This window comes from Felis catus, chromosome A2 (assembly GCF_018350175.1).
Source record: "Felis catus isolate Fca126 chromosome A2, F.catus_Fca126_mat1.0, whole genome shotgun sequence".
In the NCBI taxonomy this organism is placed as follows: Eukaryota; Metazoa; Chordata; class Mammalia; order Carnivora; family Felidae; genus Felis; species Felis catus.
Window position 1 is genome coordinate 126,663,916 of NC_058369.1, and position 25,502 is coordinate 126,689,417.

At 38.6% G+C, this 25,502-nt stretch overlaps 1 protein-coding gene across 5 annotated transcripts in view; it reads right to left on the bottom strand.

The window, feature by feature from the left end:
• Positions 1–13,887: 13,887 nt before the first annotated feature.
• KIAA0895 (uncharacterized protein KIAA0895 homolog) overlaps positions 13,888–25,502 on the bottom strand; it is a 73,907-nt gene continuing 62,292 nt past the window's right edge. For 4 of the 5 annotated variants that reach the window (XM_011280498.4, XM_006929310.5, XM_003982951.6 and 1 more), the window contains 2 exons: positions 19,198–19,295; positions 13,888–16,432 (listed from right to left, as the gene is read on the bottom strand). In XM_011280498.4, coding sequence (XP_011278800.1) covers positions 16,271–16,432; positions 19,198–19,295 — 260 coding nt within the window. In that variant the 3' untranslated portion in view covers positions 13,888–16,270. The remainder of the gene's footprint in view (positions 16,433–19,197; positions 19,296–25,502) is intronic. The other variant, XM_023250500.2, reaches the window with a different exon arrangement.

Sequence of the window (25,502 nt, forward strand, 5' to 3'; positions counted from 1 at the left end):
AGACCTGTATTGCTCTGAACTTCCCCTTAGAACCACTTTTGCTGTATCCCAAAGATTTTGGACTCTTGTGTTTTCATTTTCATTTGTCTTCATGTAACCTTTTTTCCATTTTTATTTTTTTTTTCAATTTTTTATTTAAGTTCCAGTTAGTTGACATACACTGAATATTGGTTTCAGGAGTAGAATTCAGTGATTCATCACTTACATACAAAACCCAGTGCTTATCATAAAAAGTGCTCTCCTTAATACCCATCATCCAACTAGAATATCCCCCAACAACCTCCCTCCATCAACCCTGTTTGTTGTCTATCTTTAAGAGTCTCTTGTGATTTGTTTCCCTCTCTCCTTTTCTTTTCCCCCTCCCATATGTTCATATGTTCATTTATTTTATTTCTTAAATTCCACATACAAGTGAAATCATATGGTATTTGATTTCTCTTATTTCGCTTAGCATAATACACTCTAGCTCCAATGCAAATGGGAAGATTTTGTTCTTTTTGATGGCATCTATGTCTATATATATATCTTTATCCATTCATCAGTCAATGAAAATTTGGGCTCTTTCCCTAATTTGGCTATTGTTGCTAATACTGCTATAAATATCAGGGTGCATGTGCCACTTTGAATCAGCATTTTTGTATCCTTTGGATAAATAACTAGTAGTGCAATTGCTGGGTCATAGGGTAGTTCTAATTTTAATTTTTTGAGGAACTTCCACACTGTCTTCCAGAGTGGCAGCACCAGTTTGCATTCCCACCAGCAGTGCAAGACGGTTTCCCTTTCTTCACATCCTTGCCAACACCTGTTGTTTCTTGTGTTGTTAATTTTAGCCATTCTTAGAGGTGTGAGGTGGTACCTCATTGTGGTTTTGATTTGTATTTCCCTGATGATGAGTGATGTTGAGCATCTTTTTATAAGTCTGTTAGCCATCTGGATGTCTTCTTTGGAAAAGTGTCTATTCATGTCTTTTGCCCATATCCTAACTAGATTATGATTATGATTATGCTTATGATTATTTTGGGCATTGAGTTTGGTAATTTCTTCATAGATTTTGGATACTAACCCTTTATCTGATATGTTGTTTGGAACTATCTTCTCCCATTCCTTAGGCTGCCTTTTAGTTGTGTTGTTTGTTTCCTTTATTGTGCAGAAGCTTTTTATCTTGATGAAGTCCCAGTAGGTCTTTTGTTTTCCTTGCCTCTGGAGATGTGTCTAGTAAGAAGTTCCTCCAGCTGAGGTTTAAAAGGTTGCTGCCTGTGTTCTCCTCTGGGATTTTGGTGGTTTCCTGTCTCACATTTAGCTCTTTCATTTATTTTGAATTTACTTTTGTGTATGGTGTAAGAAAGTGGTCCAGATTCATTCTTCTGCATGTTGCTGTCCAGTTTTCCCAACACCATTTGTTGAAGAGACCATCTTTTTTCCATTGGATATTCTTTCCTTTGTCAGAGATTAGTTGACCGTGTAGTTGTGAGTCCATTTCTGCATTTTCTGTTCTGTTCCAGTGATTTATGTGTCTGTTTTTGTGCCAGTACCATACTGTATTGATGCTACAGCTTTGTAATATAGCTTGAAGTCTGGAATTATGATGCCTCCAGCTTTTGTTTTTCTTTTTCAGCATTACTTAAGCTATTCAGGGTCTTTTGTAGTTCCATACAAATTTTAGGATTGTTTGTAATAGCTCTGTGAAAAATGCTGGTGGTATTTTAATAGGGATTGCATTAAATGTTTTGATTGCTTTGGGTAGTATAGTTATTTTAACAATGTTTGTTCTTCCAATCCATGAGCATGGAATGTTTTTGCATTTCTTTTTTGTTTTCTTCAATTTCTTTCATAAGTGTTCTATAGTTTTCAGAATATAGACCTTTTATCTCTGGTTAGGTTTATTCCTAGATATCTTATGGTTTTTGGTTCAATTGTAAATGGGATTGATTCTTTCATTTCTTTTTCTGCTGATTCATTGTTGGTGTATAGAAATGTGACAGATTTCTGTACATTGATTTTGTATCTGGTGACTTTGCTGAATTCATGTATTAGTTGTAGCAATTTTTTTTTTTTTGTAGAGTCTTTCAGGTTATCTGCATAGAGTATCATGTCTGCAAATAGTGATAGTTTGACCTCTTCCTTGCTATTTGGATGCCTTTTATTTCTTTTTGTTGTTTGATTGCTGAAGCTAAGACAAATAGTAATGGTGAGAGTGGACATCCTTGTCTTATTCCTGAGTATAGAGGACAAGCTCTCAGTTTTTCCTCATTAAGGATGATATTAGCTGTGGGTCTTTTTTTTTTTTATGCCCTTTATGATGTTGAGATATGTTCCATCTATCCCTTCTTTGTTGAGAGTTTTTATCAAGAATGGATGCTGTACTTTGTCAAAAGCTTTTTCTGCATCTATTGACAAAATCATATGGCTCTTATACTTTCTTTTATTAATTTGGTGTATCACATTTATTTGTGAATATTGAACCAGACTGCAGCCCCAGAATAAATCCCACTTGATCATGGTGAATAATTCTTTTACTGTACTGTTGGATTTGACTTGCTAGTATCTTATTGAGAATTTTTGCATCCATGTTCATCAGGGATACTGGCCTGTAATTCCTCTTTATTGTGGGTCTTTGTCTGGTTTTGGAATCAAAGTAATACTGGTTTTATAGAAGGATTTTTGCAAGTTTTCCTTCCATTTGTATTTTTTGGAGCAATTTGAGAATAATAGGTATTAACTCTTTTATCCCTGGTAAGCCATCTGGCCTTGGACTTTTGTTTGTTGGGAGATTTTTGATTATTGATTCAATTTATTTGCTGGTTATGGGTCTGTTCACATTTTCTATTTCTTCCTGTTTCATTTTTGGTAATTTGTATGCTTCTATGAATTTATTTCTTCCAGATTGCCCAATTTGTTGGCATATGGTTTTTCATAATATTCTTATAATTCTTTGTATTTCTATGGTGTTGGTTGTTATTTCTCCTCTTTCATTCGTGATTTTATTTATTTGGGTCCTTTCTCTTTTCTTTTTGGTAAGTCTGGCTGGAGGGTTACCAATTTTATTAATTGTTTCAGAGAACTGACTCTTAGTTTTGTTGATCCATTCTACTGATTTTTTTGTTTCTATATTGTTTATTTATTCTCTAATCTTTATTTTTTCCCTTCTTCTGGATTTCAGATTTATTTGCTGTTTCTTTTCTAGCTCCTTAAGGTGTAAAGTTAAGTTGTGTATTTCAGACTTTTCTTCTTGAGGTAGGCCTATGTGGCAATATACTTCCTTTGCTGCATCCCAAAAGTTTGGACTGTCGTGTTTTTATTTTCATTTGCTTCCATTGTACTTTTTAAATTTTTCTTTAATTTCCTGGTTGACCCATTCATTCTTTTTTTTTTTTTAATGTTTATTTTGAGAGAGATTGAGCAAGAGAGTGCAAGCAGGGGAGAGGGGCAGAGGGAGAAAGAGAATCTTAATCAGGCTCCATGCTCAACACAGAGCCTGACATAGGGCTCAATCTCATGACCTTGAGATCATAACCTGAGCTGAAGTCAAGAGTTGGACGCTTAACCAACTGAGCCACCTAGGTGCCCCACCTATTCATTCTTGAGTGGGGTGTTCTTTAACCTTTATGTTGTCTTTGCAATTTTTTTCTTGTGGTTGACTTCAAGTTTCATAGCTTTGTGATCTAAAAATATGTATAGTATGATCTTCATATTTTTGTACTTATTGAGAGCTAATTTGTGACCCAATATGTGTTCTATGCCGGAGAATGTTCAATGTGTACTCACAAAAAAAGTGTATTCTGCTACTTTAGGATGGAATGTTCTGAATACATCTGTTAAGTGCATTTGGGCCAATGTGTCATTCAAAGCCATTGTTTCCTTATTGATTTTCTGCTTAGATGATCTGTCCATTGTTGTAAGTGGGGTGTTGAAGTCCCCTACTATTATGGTGTTATTATCAATGAGTTTCTTTACGTTTAATTGATTTATATATTTGTATTGTTTCACATTAGGGGTATAAATACTTACAATTGTTAGATCTTCTTGATGGATAGACCACTCAGTTATGATACAATGCCTTTCTTCATCTATTGTTAGTTTTTGTTTTAAAATCTAGTTTGTCTGGGAGTGCCTGGGTGGCTTAGTTGGTTAAGCGTCTGACTTCGGCTCAGGTCATGAGCTCACAGTCCATGAATTCGAGCCCCACGTTGGGCCCTGTGCTGACAGCTCAGAGCCTGGAGCCTGCTTCGGATTCTGTGTCTCCTTCTCTCTCTGACCCTCCCCTGTTCATGCTCTGTCTCTCCCTGTCTCAAAACTAAATAAACATTAAAATCAAATCAAATCTAGTTTGTCTGATAGAAATAAGGTTACTCCACCTTTGTTGTCACATCCATTAACATGATAGATGGCTCTCCATCCCCCCAGTTTCAATGTGCAGGTGTCCTTAGGTCTAAAATGAGTCTCTTGCATGCAGCATATAGATGGGTCTCACTTTTTAATCCATTCTGATACCTTTTGATTGAAGTATTTAGTCCATTTACATCCAGAGTGATTATTGAAGGATATGAATTTAATGCCATTGTGTTACCTGTAAATTTGGAGTTTCTGGAGATGTTCTCTGTTTCTTTCTGGTGTTTGTTGCCTTTGATCTATTTTCCCCACTCAGAGATTCCCCTTATTGCAGAGGTGGTTTAGTGGTCATGGACTCCTTTAGTTTTTGTCTGGGAAACTCTTTACCTATGCTTCTATTGTGAATGACTGTCTTGCTGGATAAAGTATTCTTGGCTGCATATTTTTCTCATTCAGCACATTGAATATATCCTGCCATTCCCTTCTGGCCTGCCAACTTTCTATGGACAGATATGTGAATCTGATTGGTCTTCCCTTGTAGGTTAAGGACTTTTTTTCCATTGCTGCTTTCAGAATTCTTTCCTGTCGGTGTATTTTGTGAATTCGACTATGATAGGTCTATGTGATGGCCTTCTTTTGAAGAATTTTATGGGAGTTCTCTGTGCTTCATGGATTTTGATGTCTGAGTCCTTCCCCAGATTAGGGAAGTTTTCAGCTATAATTTGCTCAGATAAAGCTTCTTCCCCCTTTCGTCTCCATCTTCTGGGACTCCTATGATGCAAATGTTATTACATTTTAAGAAATCGCAGAGTTCCCTAAGTCTGCCTTCATGATCCAATACCTTTATTTCCCTCTTCTTTTCAGTTTAATTTTATCTTTATCTCCAGCTTAATTCCATAATTTTATCTTCTAGGTCACTGATTTGTTCCTCTGCTTTGTCCATCCTCTCTGTTATGGCATACATTCAGGTTTGCATCTTGATTATAGCATTGCAAATTTTGGCCTGACTAGATTTTAGTTCTTTTATCTCTCTAGTAGGGAATTCTCTAGTGTCTTCTGTACTTTTTTTCAAGTTCAGCTAGTAACCTTATACTTGTTGTTTTAAATTCTAGTTCAGACATCTTATATCTGTATTGATGAAATCTCTGGCCATAAAATTTACTTTTTGTTCTTTCTTTTGCGGTTATTTCCTCCAACTTGTCATTTTGTCCAGAAAACAAAACATTTAAAAAAAACCCTAGATCCTAGGTGTGTTTTGGTATGCTTGTTAAAAGAAGCTATATCCAAAGAATACAGTTAAAATAGTTACTATTTATAAATAAAAATATTTTTAAAATACAAATTAAAAAATTAAAAATTAAAGGGGCACCTGGGTGGCTCAGTTGGTTGAACATCTGACTTCTGCTAGGGTCATGATCTCACAGCTCGTGAGTTTGAGCCCCGCGTCAGGCTCTGTGCTGACAGCTTGGAGCTTGCAGCCTGCTTCAGATTCTGTGCCTCCTTCTCTCTCTCTGCCCCAATCCACTCGCATTCTGTCTCTGTCTCTCTCAAAAATAAATAAACATAGGGGTGCCTGGGTGGCGCAGTCGGTTAAGCGTCCGACTTCAGCCAGGTCACGATCTCGCGGTCCGTGAGTTCGAGCCCCGCGTCAGGCTCTAGGCTGATGGCTCAGAGCCTGGAGCCTGTTTCCAATTCTGTGTCTCCCTCTCTCTCTGCCCCTCCCCCGTTCATGCTCTGTCTCTCTCTGTCCCAAAAATAAAAATAAAAAACGTTGAAAAAAATTTTTTAAATAAATAAACATAAAAAAAAATGAAACATTAAATAATAAAAAGGAAGCTAGATTCTATTTCCCCTAAAGCTGAAGCTTTGCAGCATTCTATGATCAGACTTGGTGTGTACACGTGGTCTGTGCTGGTCTTCTGGAGGAGGGGCCTGTTAAACTGATTCTCAGATGGACTTCCCTAGTGAATATGCACCTGCAGGTCGCGGGCGGGGTGGGCTTGGTGCAGTGGCTTCAGTCTCCACTTGATGGCACTGTTTAGCTCACTGAAGTTGTTCGCTGGTGGTGGGCAAGGGGTGAAAATAGCTTTGATCCACTCTCTCATCTCCAGAACGGGGAGCTTGTGCCCACCACTCCTCAGTAAGCCCTCACAGACAAGTCAATAATCACCACTCCTGTGTCCCAGGGTTCCATCAGATCCCTGCCTTTATCCTGTGTATGAGCTGTCCGTTTACCAGGCAGCACCACCCTTCTGTGTTTTATCTCAGGTGTGGCTGTATTTCAAATCTCTAAACTTCTGAGACCCCCATGGTGTGGCCCTACTCTGATGTTCTGTGGAAGGGTCTTGCTGCACTGTGTCTGGTGCCAGCTTGTCCCAGAAGATGGGTGCATGATCATGCAGTAGTTCAGAGTTTATGGTAAATCACAACACAAAGCCAGTGCCAAGGTTTGCTGCCCTCAGCCAGCATCTTTGTTCCTATGCTGGCAAGTGGGGGCCCTGGAGAGGCTGTATTACCTCTACCAAATACACTCCATGAAGGCGAATTGTTTTTCCCTGTGTGCCCAGGCTATCCTTAGACCATGCTGCCCACTACTGGGTCTCTGCCCTCCTTTCCAAGTGGAGCACTGCCAGATGTGTCCCTGGTGATGGCACTGACCTCCAAAGCTTTAGATTCTGTGCTCTGCTGTTTATTAAAAAAAAAACAACAACAAAAAAAACCAAAACCAAACCAAAACAAACCAAAACAAAAAATACCCACAAAACTCTAGTTCTTTCGCAGTCAGTGGTTTTGGGGAAGTTTTTCCTGTGAAACCCTCTGTACATGTTTTCAGTTTTTTCACTCTTTCCTCTTTCAGTGGTCAGGGATCCTTCCCCTATGCAAAGCCCATGGCTCTTTTCTCCCCAAAATCAACTCTCCAACAGTTCCTACCTTCCACAGCGTGGTCATTTTTTTCTGCTTGGAGATGCACAGCTTTGTTCTCTCTATCCTCAAATCAATTTCTTGGGTGTTCAGAATGATATTTATCTAGCTGTGTTCAAGGGAGGATGCAAGCTTAGGGTTGCCCTACTCCTCCACCATCTTAACTAACCCTCTGTTTTCATGTAATCTTTGATATCATCTTTGATTACTTGGTTGACCTATTCAATATTTAATAGCATGTTACTTAACCTCCATGAATTTTTGCTCTTTCAAGATTTTTTCTTGTAGTCAATTTCTAGTTTCATAGTGTTGTGGTCAGAAAATATGCATGGTATAACTTCCAAATTTTTTTAAGAATTTGTTGCGATTTATTTTGTGGCTTAATATATGATCTATTCTGGAGAATGTTCCTTGTGCACTTGAATATGTGTTCTGCTCTTTTACAATGGAACGTTCTGAATATGTCTGTTAAATCCATCTGGTCCAGTGTGTCATTCAAAGCCACTCTTTCTTATACATTGATGTATAAATAGAGTGTTAAAAGTCCCCTACTATTATTGTATTACTATCAATTACTTCTTTTATATGTTATTAACTGTTTTATGTATTTGGGTGCTCTCACGTTGGATACATAAATATTTGCAATTGTTTGTATCCTCTTGTTGGATTGTCCCCTTTATTTATAGTGTCCCTCTTTGTCTCTTGTATTTGTTTTAAAGTCTATTTTATCTGATATAAGTATTGTTACCCCAGCTTTATTTTATCATCTATGTGCATGATAAATGTTTCTCCATCCCTCACTTTCAATCTTCAAGTGTCTTTAGGTCTGAAATTAGTGTCTTGTAGACAGCATATAGATGGGTCTTTTTTTTTTTTTTTTAATCCACTAGGTCACCCTGTCTGATTTGAGCATTTACTCCATTTCCATTCTAATTAATTGTTGATACATATATATTTATTGCTGTTTTGTTACTTGTTCTGTGGTTGTTTCTATAGATTTTCTCTGATCCTTTCTTGCTCTCTTTCATGGTTTGTTGTCTTTCTTTAGTGGTATGCTTGGATTCCTTTCTCTTTATTCTTTGTGTATCTATTACTAATTTTTGATTTGTGGTTACCACTAGGTTTATATATAATATCTTATGCATATAACAGTCTACATGAAGTTGATGGTCACTTAAGTTTAAACTCATTCTTTACTCCTATCCCCATGACCCCATGTTTTAGGTATATGGTGTCATATTTTTACATCCTTTTATTTTAGGGATCCCTTGGCTAATTTTTACAGAAATACCTATTTTTACTTTGTGTTTTTTACTTTTCATATTCTCTAACTTATGGTCTTCCTTTCCACTCAAAAATTCCCCTTTAGTGTTTCTTGTAGGGCTGGTTTAGTGGTCATGAACTCCTTTAGTTTTTGTTTGAGAAACTCTATCTTTGCTTCTATTTTGAATGATAGCCTTCCTGGATACAGTATTCTTGCATGCAGATTTTTTCCCATTTCCGCACTTTGAATATGTCATACCACTCCCCTCTGGCCTGTAAAGTTTCTGCTGAAATATCAGCTTATAGCCTTATGGGGTTTCTCTTGTAAGTAACTGTCTTTTCTCTTGCTGCTTTAGATTTTTTTCCCTTTATTGCCACTTTTTGCCATTTTAATTACTCTGGGTTGAATTTTGGTAAAATTTCTTGGCTTCTATATCTGGATCTATTTCCTTCCCCAGATTTGGGAGATTTTTAGCTATTATTTTTTCAAATAAAGTGTCTGCCCCCTTATCTCTCTCTTCTTTGGAGATCCCCATAATGTAGATATTCTTATGTTTGTGGAGTCACTGAGTTCCCTATGACTATTATCAATTTGCATAATTTTATTTCCTCTCCTTTGCTCAATTTGGTTACTTTCCATTACTCTGTCTTTCAGGTTGTTAATTTGTTCCTCTGTTTCATCTAGCCTATTTATTCTATCAAGTGTTTTTTTAATTTCATTTATTGTGTTCTTGATCTCTGGTTTTTATCGCTGTGTTAAGGGTCTCACTGATGTCCTCCACTCTTTTCTGTAGTCCACTGAGTGTCTTTATGATCATTAAGTTCTCTATCAGACATATTACTTATATCTATTTTGCTTTGATCTCTTGCTGTGGTTTGGTTCTGTTCTTCCATTTGGGAGATGTTTCTCAGTCTCCTCATTTTGTCTGATTTCCTGTGTTAGTAAGTCAGCTACTTCTCTTGCTCTGATGATAACAGCCTTAAGAAGAAGAGGTCCTACAGTGCCCTTCAGTGCAATGTCCCATTCCCCAGGGCCTGGCGCTTCAGAGAGTCTCCTATGTATGTTGCACGTTCTCTGCTGTTGAGCCTTGGCTTCTTTTTCCTTCCATCCAGTTGACTGCAGAGGCTCTCTTTGCCTACTGTGGGCAGTGTTCGGTGGGGCATGTTTTAACATTTAACATTTTAATGCAGTGATCTACTTGTGAAATGATACCTGGCCTCACCACTGCAAGAACTGAGGTCCCACAAAATGTACAGTTCTGGAGATAGAGTGTTGGCAGAGTTTGCATGGGTCTTATGGGGGACCCACAGTTCAGGAACCAAGATGAGCTCGACTGGGAAGGGCAGATCTGCTGAAGCACAAGTGATGGGGCTTCGTGCCTTACTAAGAAAATTAGTAAGGAGTGTTGGTACTGCACTGGTTCCTGAAGATGCCCATTGTTTATGCTGTGGAGTGGAAGAGAGAAATGGCACCTGCCAGCTCCTTTGTCCCTGACTCCTGGAGGAATGTCCCCGTGACCCATCTGTCTGGCCACGCTCCGCGATCAGCAAATCACTCTCCCTTCTGTCTGACCCCAGCATTTTTCAAACTACTGGATCTGTGCTGTATCTGCACGTGCTGTTTCTTGAGCTCTTTAAGGGCAGGGACTCAACTTCCTGATGCCCTCAGGGTTGTACCAGAGCTGAGGCCACAGAATGTTTAAATTCCAGGCTTTAAGCCACTGTTTTTAAGAACTCGTGAAATGCACTACTTCTTACTTTCAAACGGAAATATTATGAAGATTCATTCTCCCCAGTTGTGAGATCCCCAACGTAAAAGTCTGGTTTTTCACCCCTCATGCCACTAGCTCCCTCTCCATAGTGGTTGGCCATGGTCTGTTTTGCTCCCAGACCGTGTTGTTGCCTTTCCTACCTTCTTCAGGGTGGCCTCTTCCCAGCCTTTAGTTGTGGAGTTTGTTCTGCCAGTCTTTGGATCATTTTCTAGTTACTCACACTGTTATTAATGTTATCTAGTTGTATTTGTGGGATAAGGTGAGCTTAGGGTCCTCCTATTTGTCTATCTTCACAGCTGACTCTTGGCAGCTTTTTTCTTTCAGCACTTTGAATACATCATCCCACTCTTCCCTGGCCTGTAAGGATTCTGCTGAGCAATCTGACAAGATGGGATTCCAAGTTACAAACTTCTTTACTCTTGCTGCTTTTAATACTCTGGCTTTTGGGGGCGCCTGGGTGGCGCAGTCGGTTAAGCGTCCGACTTCAGCCAGGTCACGATCTCACGGTCCGGGAGTTCGAGCCCCGCGTCAGGCTCCAGCCAACAGCCTGGAGCCTGTTTCCGATTCTGTGTCTCCCTCTCTCTCTGCCCCTCCCCCGTTCATGCTCTGTCTCTCTCTGTCCCAAAAAATGTTGAAAAAAAAATTTAAAAAAATACTCTGGCTTTTGGTAGTTTTATTATAGTGTGTCTTGGAGTAGGTCTCTGGATTTGGAAACCCATAAACTTTATGAACATGGATATCCAAATTTCTTTCCAGATTTGGGAAGTTTTTAGCCATTATTTTTAAAAATAAGCTTTTAGCTCCCTTCTCTCTCTCTTCTCCTCCTGCAACTCCAATAATTTATAAATTGTTTCTTTTGATGGTATCCCATAGATCACATAGGCTTTCATCACACTTTTTCATTCTTTTTTCTTTGTTCCCCCTGACTGGATAATTTCAGAGTTCCCATCTTCTAACTCATAGATTCTTTTTCCTGCTTGAGCCTTTGGTGTTGGTGCTATTGTATTTTTCATTTCATTCATTGTATTTTTCTACTCCAGAGTATGCTTCATCCTTTTTAGGATTTCTCTTTGTTAAACTGCTCAATTTGTTCATGTATTGTTTTCCTGATTTTGTTGAATTGTCTGTGTATTCTTTTACCTCATTAAGCTTCCTTAAATATTTTGAATTATCAGTTAAATCAGATCTCCATGTCTTTGGGTTCAGTTACTAGAGGATTATAATCTTTCAGTGGTGTCCTATTTCCTTGATTTCCTTGATTTCCTATTTTCTTGATTTCCTTAAATTTTGCATTGTCTTTGTATTTGAAGAATACACCTCCACCAATCTTGACTTTTTTGGGGGAACTTTGGTCACTTCTGGTAGACAATCTGAGATTCTCAGACTGTATGGATATGACTGCTCCATGCTTCTTGCTGCCTCCTGTGGTAGAAATCTTGTAAATTTATTTTTGAGAGAGAGAGAGTGTGCAAGCAGGGGAAGGGTAAGGAGAGGGGGACACACAGAATCTGAAGCAGGCTCCAGGCTCTGAGCTGTGATCACAGAGTCTGATGTGGGGCTTGAACCCACAAACTGTGAGATCATGACCTGAGGCAAAGTAGGATGCCTAACCAAATGAGTCACTCAGGCACCCCTCTTGTGGTAGCATTAAGTTTGTATGCCTTTTCTTGATTTTGCAATGGACAAGCCTTGGTGTGGACAGTCTTTTTGCTTTCCCAAGGGTAAGGCTAAAGCTCTACCTCTCTGGCCCACGAATTTGGGCAGACTTTTTGTACCTGGTCACTAGCTGTCTGCCAAAGCATGCTCTCAGTGCTGTTGGGAGTGCAGAGAGCCAGCCACAGGTTTTGTGTGTGTGTGTGTGTGTGTGTGTGTGTGTGAGAGAGAGAGAGAGAGAGAGAGAGAGAGAGAGAGATGCATGGAGCACTGGGGGTTTCCCATGGGCTAGTCAGGGAGATCCAAGGGTAAGGCATCCCCAGAAGCTCATGAGCCAGCTTCTTAATGGAGACTGTGATGCAGTTGGTAGACTGTATATCCCTTTAATGGCCTCCAAAAGTCATATCTGCTACCCTTCCAGCTTCTTCCCATGCCCTAGTCACACAGACTTGATTCAGTACTCTGAATGGGATGAGAGTGAAATGGGCCTCTTTGGTAGCATTCTGCAAAGGTGGGGAAGCTGGACACTTACGTACTCTCATTTCCCCCCACAGGAGAAATCACAAGCTGAGACCTCGCTTGGCCTGGAGTTGTTCCACTTTGGGGGAGAAATGATGAGGCTAAACTATTCCTCTTCAATGCATCTAAACATATTTTGCTCCAATGGTGTGCTGAAACTTTTCTGCTGGTAACTTTGACTTACACAAAGCCTCTCCGGTCCATGGGTTACTGCCTGAGATTTAGTGTTTCCTAGGGGTTTGCAGACTGCAGCTGAGAGGGGTTGAAACTTGTTCACAGGCCACTGCTGGGTCCAAGCCAGGACCTTGGTCTGTTTATTACCTAATGCATGGGTGGGCAAGATTCCTCCTGGGTTGCTTGTGTGTGTTGCTGGATCCTAAAGCTCCTACAAAGGCACTTTTGCCTATGGATGGATGCCAAATTATTGGGAGGTTGGGGAAGGGGCACAAATGAGGGACGTGTTATTCAGCCATGTTGCTGACATCATTTTCTGAAGTTGGTTGTCTTTAGCCAGTAAAGGATAACTGGATGGCTGGAAAGAAGTGGAATATTCAGTTGTCTCTTCTCAGTGTCAAATTTCTGTTCTCTCTTTGCTTTGTCCTCTTCCTCTAAGTGCAATTTCTTTCAGTTATGAAAGCTAGAAGTTCAAGATCAAGGTATTGGCAGGTTTGGTTTCTCCTGAGGGCCATAAGAGAAGGGTCTGTTCAGGTATCTCTCTTTGGCTTGCAGATGGCCACCTTCTTGCTCTCTGTGCTCTCAAAACTCTATTTATTCTTAAAGCTCTTCCATAGCTAGCTAACAAACATCAGTATTTCACATCCTAGCACTAGTTTTAAGAAATTAATTCCTTTAGGTACTGGAATCAGTGAAGAAAAATGGATGTCAAAGCCAGCTGACAATGTTTTCACAAGTAAAGATGTAAATTCAAAGACAAACACTAAGCATAAGGGTAAAGCACTGGCTGGAAGTCTCAAGGGATCTCCTCCAGGCCCTTGATGACCCAAGCAGCTGTACTTGTGGTCTACTCCTTCTCCTGGGCTAAAGCTGCTCAGATTCCAAACACAAGCCTTGCAGAGTGGTAATGAAACATTGTGGACCCTAACTACTTTGCAAGTGATCTTTAGGTGCCTCAAACACAGAAGCATGCCCATTGATTACAGTTTATGTTCTTTTGGTAGCACTTTTTGGGCATGAGACTGGCCATGCTATAACATGGTTCTGTGCCACTCTTCCTCACTGGACTGTGAACAGCTCCATAAGGGTATGAGCTGAATTAATTAGGGGAAAGGTGGAATGTGGTAAATGTAGTACTTTATAAAAAAGGACATTAGAAGATAAACAATGGTCTCTTCAATAATTACCACACAATATAAAACCCAGAAATACTACAAAAATATGATTAAGGTTTGCATGCACATATACTCACATATTTCATTGAGAACTTCAGTGCTATTTATTTCTATTACAGCTAAACATAAGATGCCCAAATATATACAAAACAAACAATACAAATCTTAAACATTTTTACAAAGGTGAAAATGTAAAGAAATGGAGACTATGGATTTATAAACAATTCACTCTGAATCCCATCTGATGTGAAAACCTAACTGTATTTGATACAATTATGTTAGAATTACAGTGGACAAAACTGATGAAATTCTAATCCTCAATAGCCTACAGCAAGTAACTATTAAAATTAATGCAACCTTCAACTATTCTCCTAAGTACTGCTGCTATAAATTTTCTATTTATTAAAACTTCAATTTTAGGGAACAAAACTGACCTTAGTGCTATTTCAGGAAAGAGAATAAACATTAATTAAATCTTCAATCCCAACTTTTAAAGTTTAGAGCTCTTTAAGTATTCTGCTAATCTGCAACAATTTTTGGTTCATTGCTAACTTTTAAAATAGCTTAAGACAATCAATGTGATTTAAGGTCATTTTTTTGTCTGGATAGCACTGGTTTTTGTCTTTACACTGAAGCAGTAAGGCAAGAAAGTGTTTCCTTTTCCAACTCAGATACAGAATATCCATTTTAAAATTCAGGGACTAGAATCACTATAAATAATCCTTTGACCAACAGGATATTAAGGCTGTTGTGATTTTCCTTTATATTTAAACTGTAACATATGATTAGCAGTTATTGCCTACAAATATTGAATTTATAAGCATTTGGGCTTAAATCACAGGACGTAAAATATTGCCATTTGTCTATACTTCAATTCCAGTTAATAATGCACAGTTTTCACAATCACCTTTGATAAGTTTGAAGACAAAGTTAGAAAATGCTACACCAAAGCTGAAACTGGAGGACTATGCTACAAGGAAATATGCTCGAGGGGTCAAGAGTGGTTTTCCAGTATCTGGTCAGTGTTGGCACAGTGTATGCCCCAGCTCTGCACAGAAATGTGCAGGCCACACTCCAGCAATCATGGCACTGTGTGGGTACGTTTAATGCTCCAAAGGGCCTGGCCTGCTACTTACCAAAAGTGACATGTGTGGCTCTGTGAGAACCACCAGATGCCAGTTAGAATACATCCTGTCTGCTGCAACATTCTTCTTGGAGGCAAGCCCTTCTAGATATGTGAATGAGAAAATCACATAACCTAGCCTGCATAAAATTTCCTAAAATAATTTCCTAGCAGGAATGTGGACCAGGCTTTGCAGTATACATCTACCAGTGTTAGCACCATATTTAAGCCTGAAATGAGGTAAAGATAAACTCTCAGATAGCTTTGGGTAAAAATTACAGTAGCATTTTTGAATGGGGTATTTACAGCAGTGTTCTTCCTGATCATTAAAATAAGCTGTCTGAAGAACTATTTGATTCCAAGTATATATACCCAAGTATGTATTGAAATCAATAAATTATACAAAGCTAGGGGTATATGCTTTTAGCAGAGGAAATGTAGCAAAACAGAACTCTCATTTTTCAAAGTCAAACTGTCATTATTGGCTTGATGAAATAAAATATACTCAGACAATATCACAAGACCAGTTTACCAAATGGCAATGTCCAGGAATTCCACTTTTCAGGGCATGGTCAAGTTTACGGTAGATGCTACCTAGTCAACATCCAGCTCCTACAGAAACTACATTAGTGTATTTGTGTCTTGCTGGTCACTCCATTTAACAAAAAGGTGAGTAGCTTCTCTCTCTTCCCCAGCTATTTTAGTCTATGTAGACAAACCACTTGTACTTACCATCTATATACAGGAATGGGGAGGGAAAGACCCTAAAACTTTGTTAAAATCTGGAAGGGATAAAGTTTGTTTCAGCAAATAAAGTTTAGGGAATAACTAGATAAAATGAGGTAATTCTCTAATTTAGTTCCTATAAATTGATCAGGTGAAACAATAATGTGTAAAATAAAGAAAAAAAAGCAGCTAGCTTTTGGGAGCATAACAAAACTAATTTTTCAAAGAATTACCATTATTTATCAAGTAAAATATAATCTTGTAGTTAAAACAAGACTGGAATTCAGTCTCTAGCCAGGGCTGGTCTTGGTGCTCAGGCAGATGCTTATTACTCAGTTTGACCAAGATTCTTCAAAAACACTCACCAGTAGTATTTTCATCGGACTCTGTTGAGATCCAGATGAAAATAGGAGGAACTTCCCCCTGCAGCCTATAGAAACATGTTAGGGAAACAGTGTAAGGTTTGTACTTAACCTTTTAAAAATTCAGCTGAATACTGCAGATCATTCTTCAGAAAACTCATGTAAACATTCATCTTTTATAAATATGCTGGTGCTAACTGCACCTAACTATAATATAGAGGTATAGCTTCACTATGTCTGCAAGAATGCTGATTAATATATAAGGTCTTTCAGTTCCCTGTCAGTCAATTCATTCACTTCCATGATCTTCTCTAAATGTTCCATGTATCGGCCATGGTCCTGCAGGAAATGAGGGACCCTCATGTTTTCAATAACTGCCAATCCTTTTAAGCGATCCACATCTTCATAAGAGACCTGAAAAAAGGAAGATAGTTTTTATATGTAAGTAACTTCTTCCCTAAGTCTTAAGTGAAACTTTACATGGACTGGTTTTCAAATTACTTTAGTACCTGCAAAGTAACAAAAATCAGTGACTTCCTTTACTATATTAAATAAGAATGTGTTTTAAAAAATCACTAGTACTGATTTAACACTCAATCTTGGACTTATACTCAGTTTGTCTAGAAATTATACAACTAAATGTAATACATGTGTATGAGAAACTCTAAATCTAAACAAATGTCCTAAATTTAAATAAAAGAACCCAGGAAATAGCTAGAATATAAATGCCATATTATGGAATTAGGAAAATCAGCACAATTATATACTGAATTCCTATTTTCTATTTAATTTCAGAAATAAAATTGTTTTATGTTGAATTATTTTACTTTTATTTTGTATTTTTGTAAGCAAATATTTTATAAAATTTCACGTTATTCACTTACTTACATAAAACGTTTCACCCATAAATACCAAAGATTGGCTTAAGTTCTAGAAACTGTCATTACAACTTTAAATTCCAAAACATGGCTGGCTTTAAAAACTACTGTCTTCTGATGACCACTCTTCCTGATTCAGTGGAAAGATTATAAAGAAATCATGTTCATATTGAATTTTATTACATTTTAAAATTTAAATTATTGAAATTATTTGAGTATTTATACCACTAAGTGTAATGAAAATGGGTTTGTTGTTGATATTGGTGTGGTTTAGTAATTTATTTTTCCTTTCTTGACTGAGGAGACACAGCCATATATATGTTGCTAAAAGTCAATGTCCAAAAAATTACTGTGTCTGTTTGCTTTTAATTTTTGGTGTTTAATCCACTTTGAGTTTATTTTTGTCTATGGTGTAAGAAAGCAGTTCAGTTTTCTCAGCACTATTTACTGAGGGAAGTTGTCTTTTCTCCACTGTATATTCTTGCCTCTATCATAGATTAATTGATAAAGGCATGAGTTTATTTCTGGGCTATCCTGTTCCATTAATTTACGTATCTGTTTTTGTATTAACGCCATACTGTTTTGATCACTACAGCTTTGTAGTGTTCCTTGAAATCTCGGATTCTTACACATTCAGTGTGGTTCTTCTTTATTCAGATGGCTTTGCTATTCGAGGTTGTTTGTGGTTCTGTACAAATTTTAGGATTATTCTAGTTCTGTGAAAAATGCTACTGGTATTTTGATAGGGATTGTGCTGAATCTGTAGACTGCTTTGGCTATTAGGGAAATTTTAACAGTATTAATTGTTCTGATCCAAGGGCACAGTATACCCTTCCACTTGTTTGTGGCATCTTCATTTCTAGATATTTTATCCTTTTGGTATGATTGTAAATGGGACTAAATTTCTCTTTCTGCTTTGTTATTAATATGTAGACATGCAACAGATTCCTGTGTATTAAATTTGTATCCTTAGAAAAATATCTCAGCTGAGATTTGGGTAGAAAAAGTCTAAAATGAGCCCAGTGCATTTTACTTAGCCAGCAAACATGATGACATGTTTCTAAAAACAAAGGAGTAGCCAGTGGAAGGGCTGAATAAAAGAATAAGTTTGGGGGTTCCTGGGTGGCTCAGTTGGTTAAGTGTCTCACTCTTTTGATTTTGGCTCAGGTCATGATTTCTCGGTTTGCAAGATTGAGCCCCACCTTGGGATCTGCACTGACAGTGCAGAGCCAGTTTGCGATTCTGTGTCTTCCTCTCTTCTGCTTTTCCCTCACTCATACTCTCTCAAAGTTTTTTTCTTTTTTTTTTAAAGAGTAAGTCCATAACAATACTACAAAAAAGAATGAAATGTAAAAGAATCAAAATATCTCTATTTTGCTACCACTAGTGTAGTTAACTGGGCAAAGAACAATGGATATTAAAACCATTCCTTGAAAGATTTAAGGAACAGTACATTCACAGGTATTACCCCACAGATTACTTATTTAATACAAAAAAGATACCTTTATTTTCTGATCTTTCCAGATCTTTCCATTGTAATTTACCCAGTGATCAAACGAAGTATCACTGATAACGGAACAAAATCACATGTGTGCTTTCTAGCATGATGCACTATAAACTATACAAGTCACGCATGTAGTGTATTCTTGGTAAAAAACGTTTAGCCTGAATCTAACCATAAGAAAACAATTCATTAATCCAGATTGTAGGAATTCCCAAGAAAATGGTCCTGGACTCTCAAAAATGTCAGGAAAAACAAAAACACTTGGTAGAGGGCAGCACAAGAGGAACTGTTACAGATTAAGAGACTAAATATTATGAACAAATGCAGGATCCAATCCTGATTGTAGCTCTTTTTTTGCGAGCCAGGATCCAAAGGACATTTTTGGGATAATCTGAGAAATATTAAGTAGACTGTGTTTTAGATATTGTATTGAATCAGTGATACATTTCTTTAAAAAATCACATGGTCGTGTCACAATATTTGGGAGATAAAGGGGAAAGTGTTATATTTGCAGCTCACTTTAAAATGCTTTAGAAGATGTACATTAAAAATACATTGCCAAATTTATTTTTCCCCTCATTTACTTCTTATTGTCCACGAAGAAATTCTGAAACTTGGTTTTGTGACAACCATACTTCTTCCCTCCAGTTATCACAAGAAGGAAACTTACTCCAACACAAAGTATAAAAACAATTTGAACCTGAATCTTATTGAATCATTAAATTGCGCTGAAGGAAATAATGACCCCGGGTGTTGGTTTCACACCAACCAATGGTTTTGCCATTGGTTTCACTCACCTTCCCCAGAGCAGTCAGTAGATGAAAGTCAATGGTCTCTCTGTACCGGAGGATCTGCAGGATGCCATCCAAGTAGACCTGGTCTTTACTGAAGCACCCTGGAGGAACCACAATAGCATTTATTTTCTGACGTTTAGTAAAATTACTAAGTAATTAGATACTAACCCATTCCCTTTACTGTAGGAATCAGCCCTGAGTGAAAATATACACGGCAAATTAACTGTCTTCATAACATAAAATAGAGGGTCTTGGGAAGCACCAGGATAATGTGCCGAGTGGCAGCTTCCCTTTAAGAATTTTTTCTCTCCAGATCCCCACTCCCATAATTAAAGCAGCATTTTTTTCCAGTTATAAAGAAACACAGGTAGTTAAAAATATAAGGCTCATAAATATGTCACCCACACTCCCACTATTTGGTCATAACCCTAACTCCCATGTACACAGAGGCACTTGAGGCAAGGGGAAGGATGGCTACAAAGCAGTGAATCTCAAAGGCAATGTGAAGACATGGGATCTCAGAAACCCCTGGTTTTTAGAAATGCTACTCCTTACACCATTAAAAAGTTATAGGTAATGTTGATACTATTCCTCCATATGAAAATAAGAATTAGAACTGGATTTTAACATGGACACTTAAAAGCAGAACAAAATATGAAGACATGGAAAGTAGGAACAGCCCACGGGAACGGAGACTAGTTAAGAGTGTTCCACTCACAAAGAAAATTTTTCTCCCGTGACATAACTTATGTAAATTTTCTAAAATTTTGCTCTATTAAACGGACTAAAATTCTGTCCTCCATTAAGTCCTACATTAAGAAAGTATTACTTTTTTTTAGGTATGCTAAAAGCATAGGAATTATGGACAAAAAGTGGGACACTTTGTAAACTAGGCTCCTATCTCATAAACTGGTCCTACTTTTCAGTAGGAACAAAACTCTTATTTGAGATACATAATGCATGAGCCCTGACTGGAAATAGATTTTAAAAAAAATGGCTATAAGGAACACTTTCCTTATAGCTATTTTTCCTCCACAGAGTGGGAGAAAATATTTGTAAATCCTGTATCTGACAAGAGATTTGTAATTAGAACATATAAAGAACTTAAACTCAATAATAAAAGTAACCCAATAAAAAAATGGACTAAGGGTCTAAATAGACAATTATCCACAGGAAATATGCAAAGGACCGTGAAAGCACATGAAAAGATGCTCAACATCATTAATCATCAGGGAAATGCAAATCAAAACCCCAGTGCGGTAGGACTTCCAAGGAAGATGGCAGAGTAGGAGGATCCTAAGCTCACCTTGTCCCAAGATGGAGATAATTATTAACACCCACATTAGTGTAAATAACTCAAAAAAACAACCTGAAGACTGGAAGAACACACTCTCCACAGCTAAATGTAGAGAGGCCACACTGAAGAGGGTAGAAAGGGCAGAGATAGGAGATTGTCTTCAGGAGAGAGGAACACCGTAACCATGCAGGAAGGAGAGAGGATCATTGTAAAACATAGTGAAGGGAGAGGAGCAGATCCCACACCTGGCACCCTACACTTAGGGGACCTGCACTACAAAGACAAATCCCTTAACATTTGGCTTTGAAAGCCAGAGGGGCTTAGCTTCATGGGTTCTTACAGTCAGTGGGGCTTAATACCTGGAACTTTAAAAATCACGAAGCTCTGGCATGGGAGACCTGGAGAGCAATAGGAAACTGAGTCCCTAACCTTAAAGAGAAAGCATACCAAACAACACCACTGAGGTGCAGCATAGAAGCAGCACTGGGGTGTATGGGAAGGAGACTTATTTAATAATCTCAGCATGTGTGCTGGAGGGACAAGAATCTTTAGAAGACTTCTCCAAGAACAAAAGAGCTGATGGGTGCCATCCCTCTCCCAACCACAGCCTAGAACATGGACACATGCAGGAACCAGAACAAATACTCTCCACCTGGCTTGCTAACAGTGCACCCTGCCCCCTCCAGCCCATCCTCAGCAGTTCTCCAAAACAGCTACAGGTCCCCTCAGAGAGCAGACCCTCGCCCAGCTTGCAAAGCTGTATTCTCCTGTGGATCCACCCCTCCATCCTGGCCTCCACAGGAGTTTTCCCAGATGGCTGCAGGTCCCCTCCAACAGCAGACCACTGTGGATCTTGCAGGCACCATATGCCCCACCGCAACCACACAGCACTACAAAACCTCTTCTTCATAAGGCCGCTACTCTCAAGAGCAGGAAAGGTAGCTGACTTTACTAACACAAAGAAACACATCCAGGAGAGTTAGAAAAAATGAGGAGACAGAGGAATATCTCCCAAATGAAAGAATAGAACAATATCCCTGCAAAAGAGCTAAATGAAACGGTTTATGCAATATGCCTGACAGAGAATTTAAAGTAATGGCCTCATGGGCTTGAGAAAAGAGTGGAAGATTACAGTTAAGACCCTCGACAAAAAGACGGAAAACATAAAGAACCAATCCCAGATCAAGAACTCAATAACTGATATTAAAAATACACTAGTGGGAATAGATAGTAGAGGAAGCAGAAGAATGGATCAGCAACCTGGAGGACAGAGTAATGGAAATCAAGAAGCTGAACAGGAAAAACAATAAAAAATGAAAATAGATTAAGGAAACTCAGCAACACCATCATGCATAATAACATTCTAAGGACCTCAGAAGGAGGAGAGAGAGAAAAAAGAGGGAAGAAAATTTATCTGAAAAAATAATAGCCAAAAACTTCCCTAATCTGGGGAAGGTAAAAGAAATCCAGATCAGGAGGCACAAATGGCTCCCGATAAAATCAACGCAAGGAGATCCACACCAAGATATATAGCAATTGAGATGGAGTTAAGATGGTGGAGTAGTATGGAGATCCTGAGCTTGTCACCTTCCTGAAACACAGCTAGATCAGCATCAAACTATTTTTGAACACCAAGGGAACTGATCTGAGGACTAACACAACAATCTGCATAATTTGAGCCAGAGAACTTGGCAGGTACGTGGTGTGGAAAGGTGAATTGGGGGACAGAAAAGTCACGGAGCCATGGAGGACAGGGAGCCACTTTTGCGGAGAGAGGACGGGGGGGGGGAGGGGGGAGAATGCAGCGGATCGGGATCATGTAAGAAAAGCACTCCCCCCAAAAGCAACTAGAGAGAAAGAAAAAGAGTGAAAACACAGGGAACTGGGCAAGAAATCTGTTCCCCAAAACTATTACAGAGTAAAAGGAGAGGGTTCCAATATTGCCAGGATTCTATAAACTGTGGAGCCCAGTCTGAAGTTTCAGTGCACCTGGCAGTGCTCTGGTGAGGAAGTGGGACAAATCCCCAGGAGCAGTACTCTGAAAGGTCCCCGTGTGCCATACAGGGAGAAAAGATTCCCCTGCTAGCAATCCATTTGGTAGAGGTCTCCCAGTGGGCAAAAGTCCCACCAGACCTCAGAGAGCTGCCACTTTTACTGAAATTGGACCAAAGACACTAGAGTGCAGGAAAACCTGGTGCCAGCTGTGTTGTGATTTACCATAAACTCTGAGCCTCTGCTGCTTTGGGAGCAGACAGACATTTTCTGGGACAAGCCAGCACCCAGCCATTGTTCAGCAAGATCTTCCCCCAGAGAATCAGTGCAGGTCTAAACCGTAGGGGTCTCTGAAGGGTGGGGTTTTGAAACACAGCCCCATCTGGGATAAAACTCTGGAGGGAGGCGCCACCTGGTAGGCAGACAGCTTGAACAGAAGGTAAAGGTGGGGAGTGGATGGAAGGCTAAGAAAAAGGAGGGGTGTTTGATCACGTTTGTGAGGGCACAAAATTCCATGCCAGAGATTAGAGAGCTGGGTGAAGCTATTTTCACCTCTAGCAGGTACATATAGAGACCGACCCCACTGAGCTAAGCGGAGCCACCAAGTGGAGAACAGAGCTGTTACACCACACTCTGCCTACCTGTGCCCTCCAAGCACATCCCCCAGAAGACCAGCACAAATCCCTTCCAACTGCTTAGTCTACAGACTATAGTATGCTGCAGTTTCAATTCTAGGGGAAACTGGATATAACTTCATTTGGGTCTCATGCTGTTTGTTGGTTTGGTTGTTTTCTTTGCTTCTGTTTTTGTTTATGTTGTTTTCTTTTTCTTTTCTTTCTCTTTCTTGGATACAGAAAGAGCAAAATTTTAAATTTAAACAATTTTTTTATTCTATTAATTTTTTTTTTAATTTTAAATGTTTTTTTCTCTTTTCTATCAAGCTTCTCTGAGCAAGTAGACTGGAACACACCTAGGATCTAGCTTCCTTTATTTGATTTTTTTGTTTTGTTAGAATATATAGTAATTAAAATGGCAAGAAGCAGAGATTAAGAGAGAATTTTAAAGCAGCAAGGGAAAGGGGGTGCCTGGATAGCTCAGTTGGCTGAGCGTCCAACTTCAGCTCAGGTCATGATCTTGCGGTTTATGAGTTTGAACCCCATGTCAGGCTCTGTGCTGACAGCTCAGAGCCTGGAGCGTGCTTCAGATTCTGTGTCTCCCTCCCTCTCTGTCTCTGCCCCACTTGCACTCTTTCTCCAAAACATAAATAGACATTAAATTTTTTTTTTTTTTTAAAAAGCAGCAAGGGAAAAGAAAACAGTTACACACAAGAGAAACCCAATTAAGACTATTAGCTGTTCAGCAGAAACTTTGCAGGCCAGAAGGGAGTGGCATGATATATTTGAAATGCTGAAAGAAAACCTGCAACCAAGAATACTCTATCCCACAAAGCTATCATTCAGAATAGAAGGAGAGAGAGAATTTCCCAAACACAAGTTAAAGGAATTCATCACCACTAAACCAGCCTTACAGGAAATGCTAAAGGCGTTTCACTGAGTGGAAAGGAAAGACCATAAGCAGGAATAAGGAAAGTAGGAACCACAAAAGTAATAAAATAGAGCACATGTATAAAAATCAGTCAAGGGATTCACAAAATAAAAGGAAGTAAATTATGACACCATATACCTAAAATGTGGTGGGGAGAGGAGTACAGATTTAATGCTTTTAGTATGGTTTACTAATGAAGAACTTAATGAAGAGACTCCAGCAAAAATTCCTAGAACTGATAAATGAATTCAGTAAGGTTGCACAACACAAAATCATTATACTGAAATCCACTGCATTTCTATATCCTGATATTGAGCATATAGAGAAATTAAGAAAACAATCCCATTTACAATTGCACCAAAAATAAAATACCTAGGAGTAAACTTAACCATGGAGATGAAAGACCTGTACTCTGAAAACTATAAAACACTGATGAAAGAAACTGAAGGTGACACAAATGGAAAGATACTCCATGCTGATGGATTTGTACAATATTGCTAAAATGACCATACTACGCAGCAATTTCCAAATTTAATGCAATCCCTATCAAAACACCAATAGCATTTTTCAAAGAACTAGAGCAATTAATCCTAAAATTTGTATGTAACCACAAAAGACCATAAATAGCCAAAGTAATCTGGGAAAAAGAACAATACGGGAGGTTATCACAATCCTGATTTCCAGATACATTACCAAGCTCTAGTAATCAAAGCAGTATGGTACTGATGCAAAATAGATACATACGTCAATGGAAAAGAATAGAGAACACAGAAATAAACCAATGATTATATGGTCAATTAATCTTCAGCAAAGGAGGCAAAAATATTCAATGGGAAAAACTTCAACAAATGGTGTTGGGAAAATTGGGCCACTTTCTTACACCATACACAAAAATAAACTGAAAATGATTTAAGGAACCTAAATGTGAGACCCGAAACTAAAAATCCTAGAAAAGAGCACAAGGAATAACTGGACACTGGCAACGTTTGTCTAGATCTGTCTCCTGAGGCAAGGGAGCACAAAACAAAGAAAAAAAGAAACCAAAAGAACCACTCTTAAATATAGAGAATAAACTCATGGTTACCAGAGGGGAGGTGGGTGGGAGATGAGTGAAACAGGTGAAAGGAATTAAGAGTACATTTATTGTGATAAGCACTGAATAAATATAGAATTGCTGAATCACAATATTGTAAACCTGAAACTAATATAACACTATACTAATGACACTGGAATTTTAAAAAATAAAACATTTAAAAAACAAAACAAAAACCACAATGAGATACCCACTAGGATGATTATAATAATAATTTTTAAAGTGAAAACAGTAAGTGTTGGTAAGGATATGGAAAAATAAAAACCAAAGGATGGCAGAGCAGCATGGAGACCCTCCCTCAGCTTCTCTTGTCCCTGAAATGCAGCTAGATCAGCACCAAACCATTTTGCACACCTAGGACTGAGCAGAGAGAATTTGCAT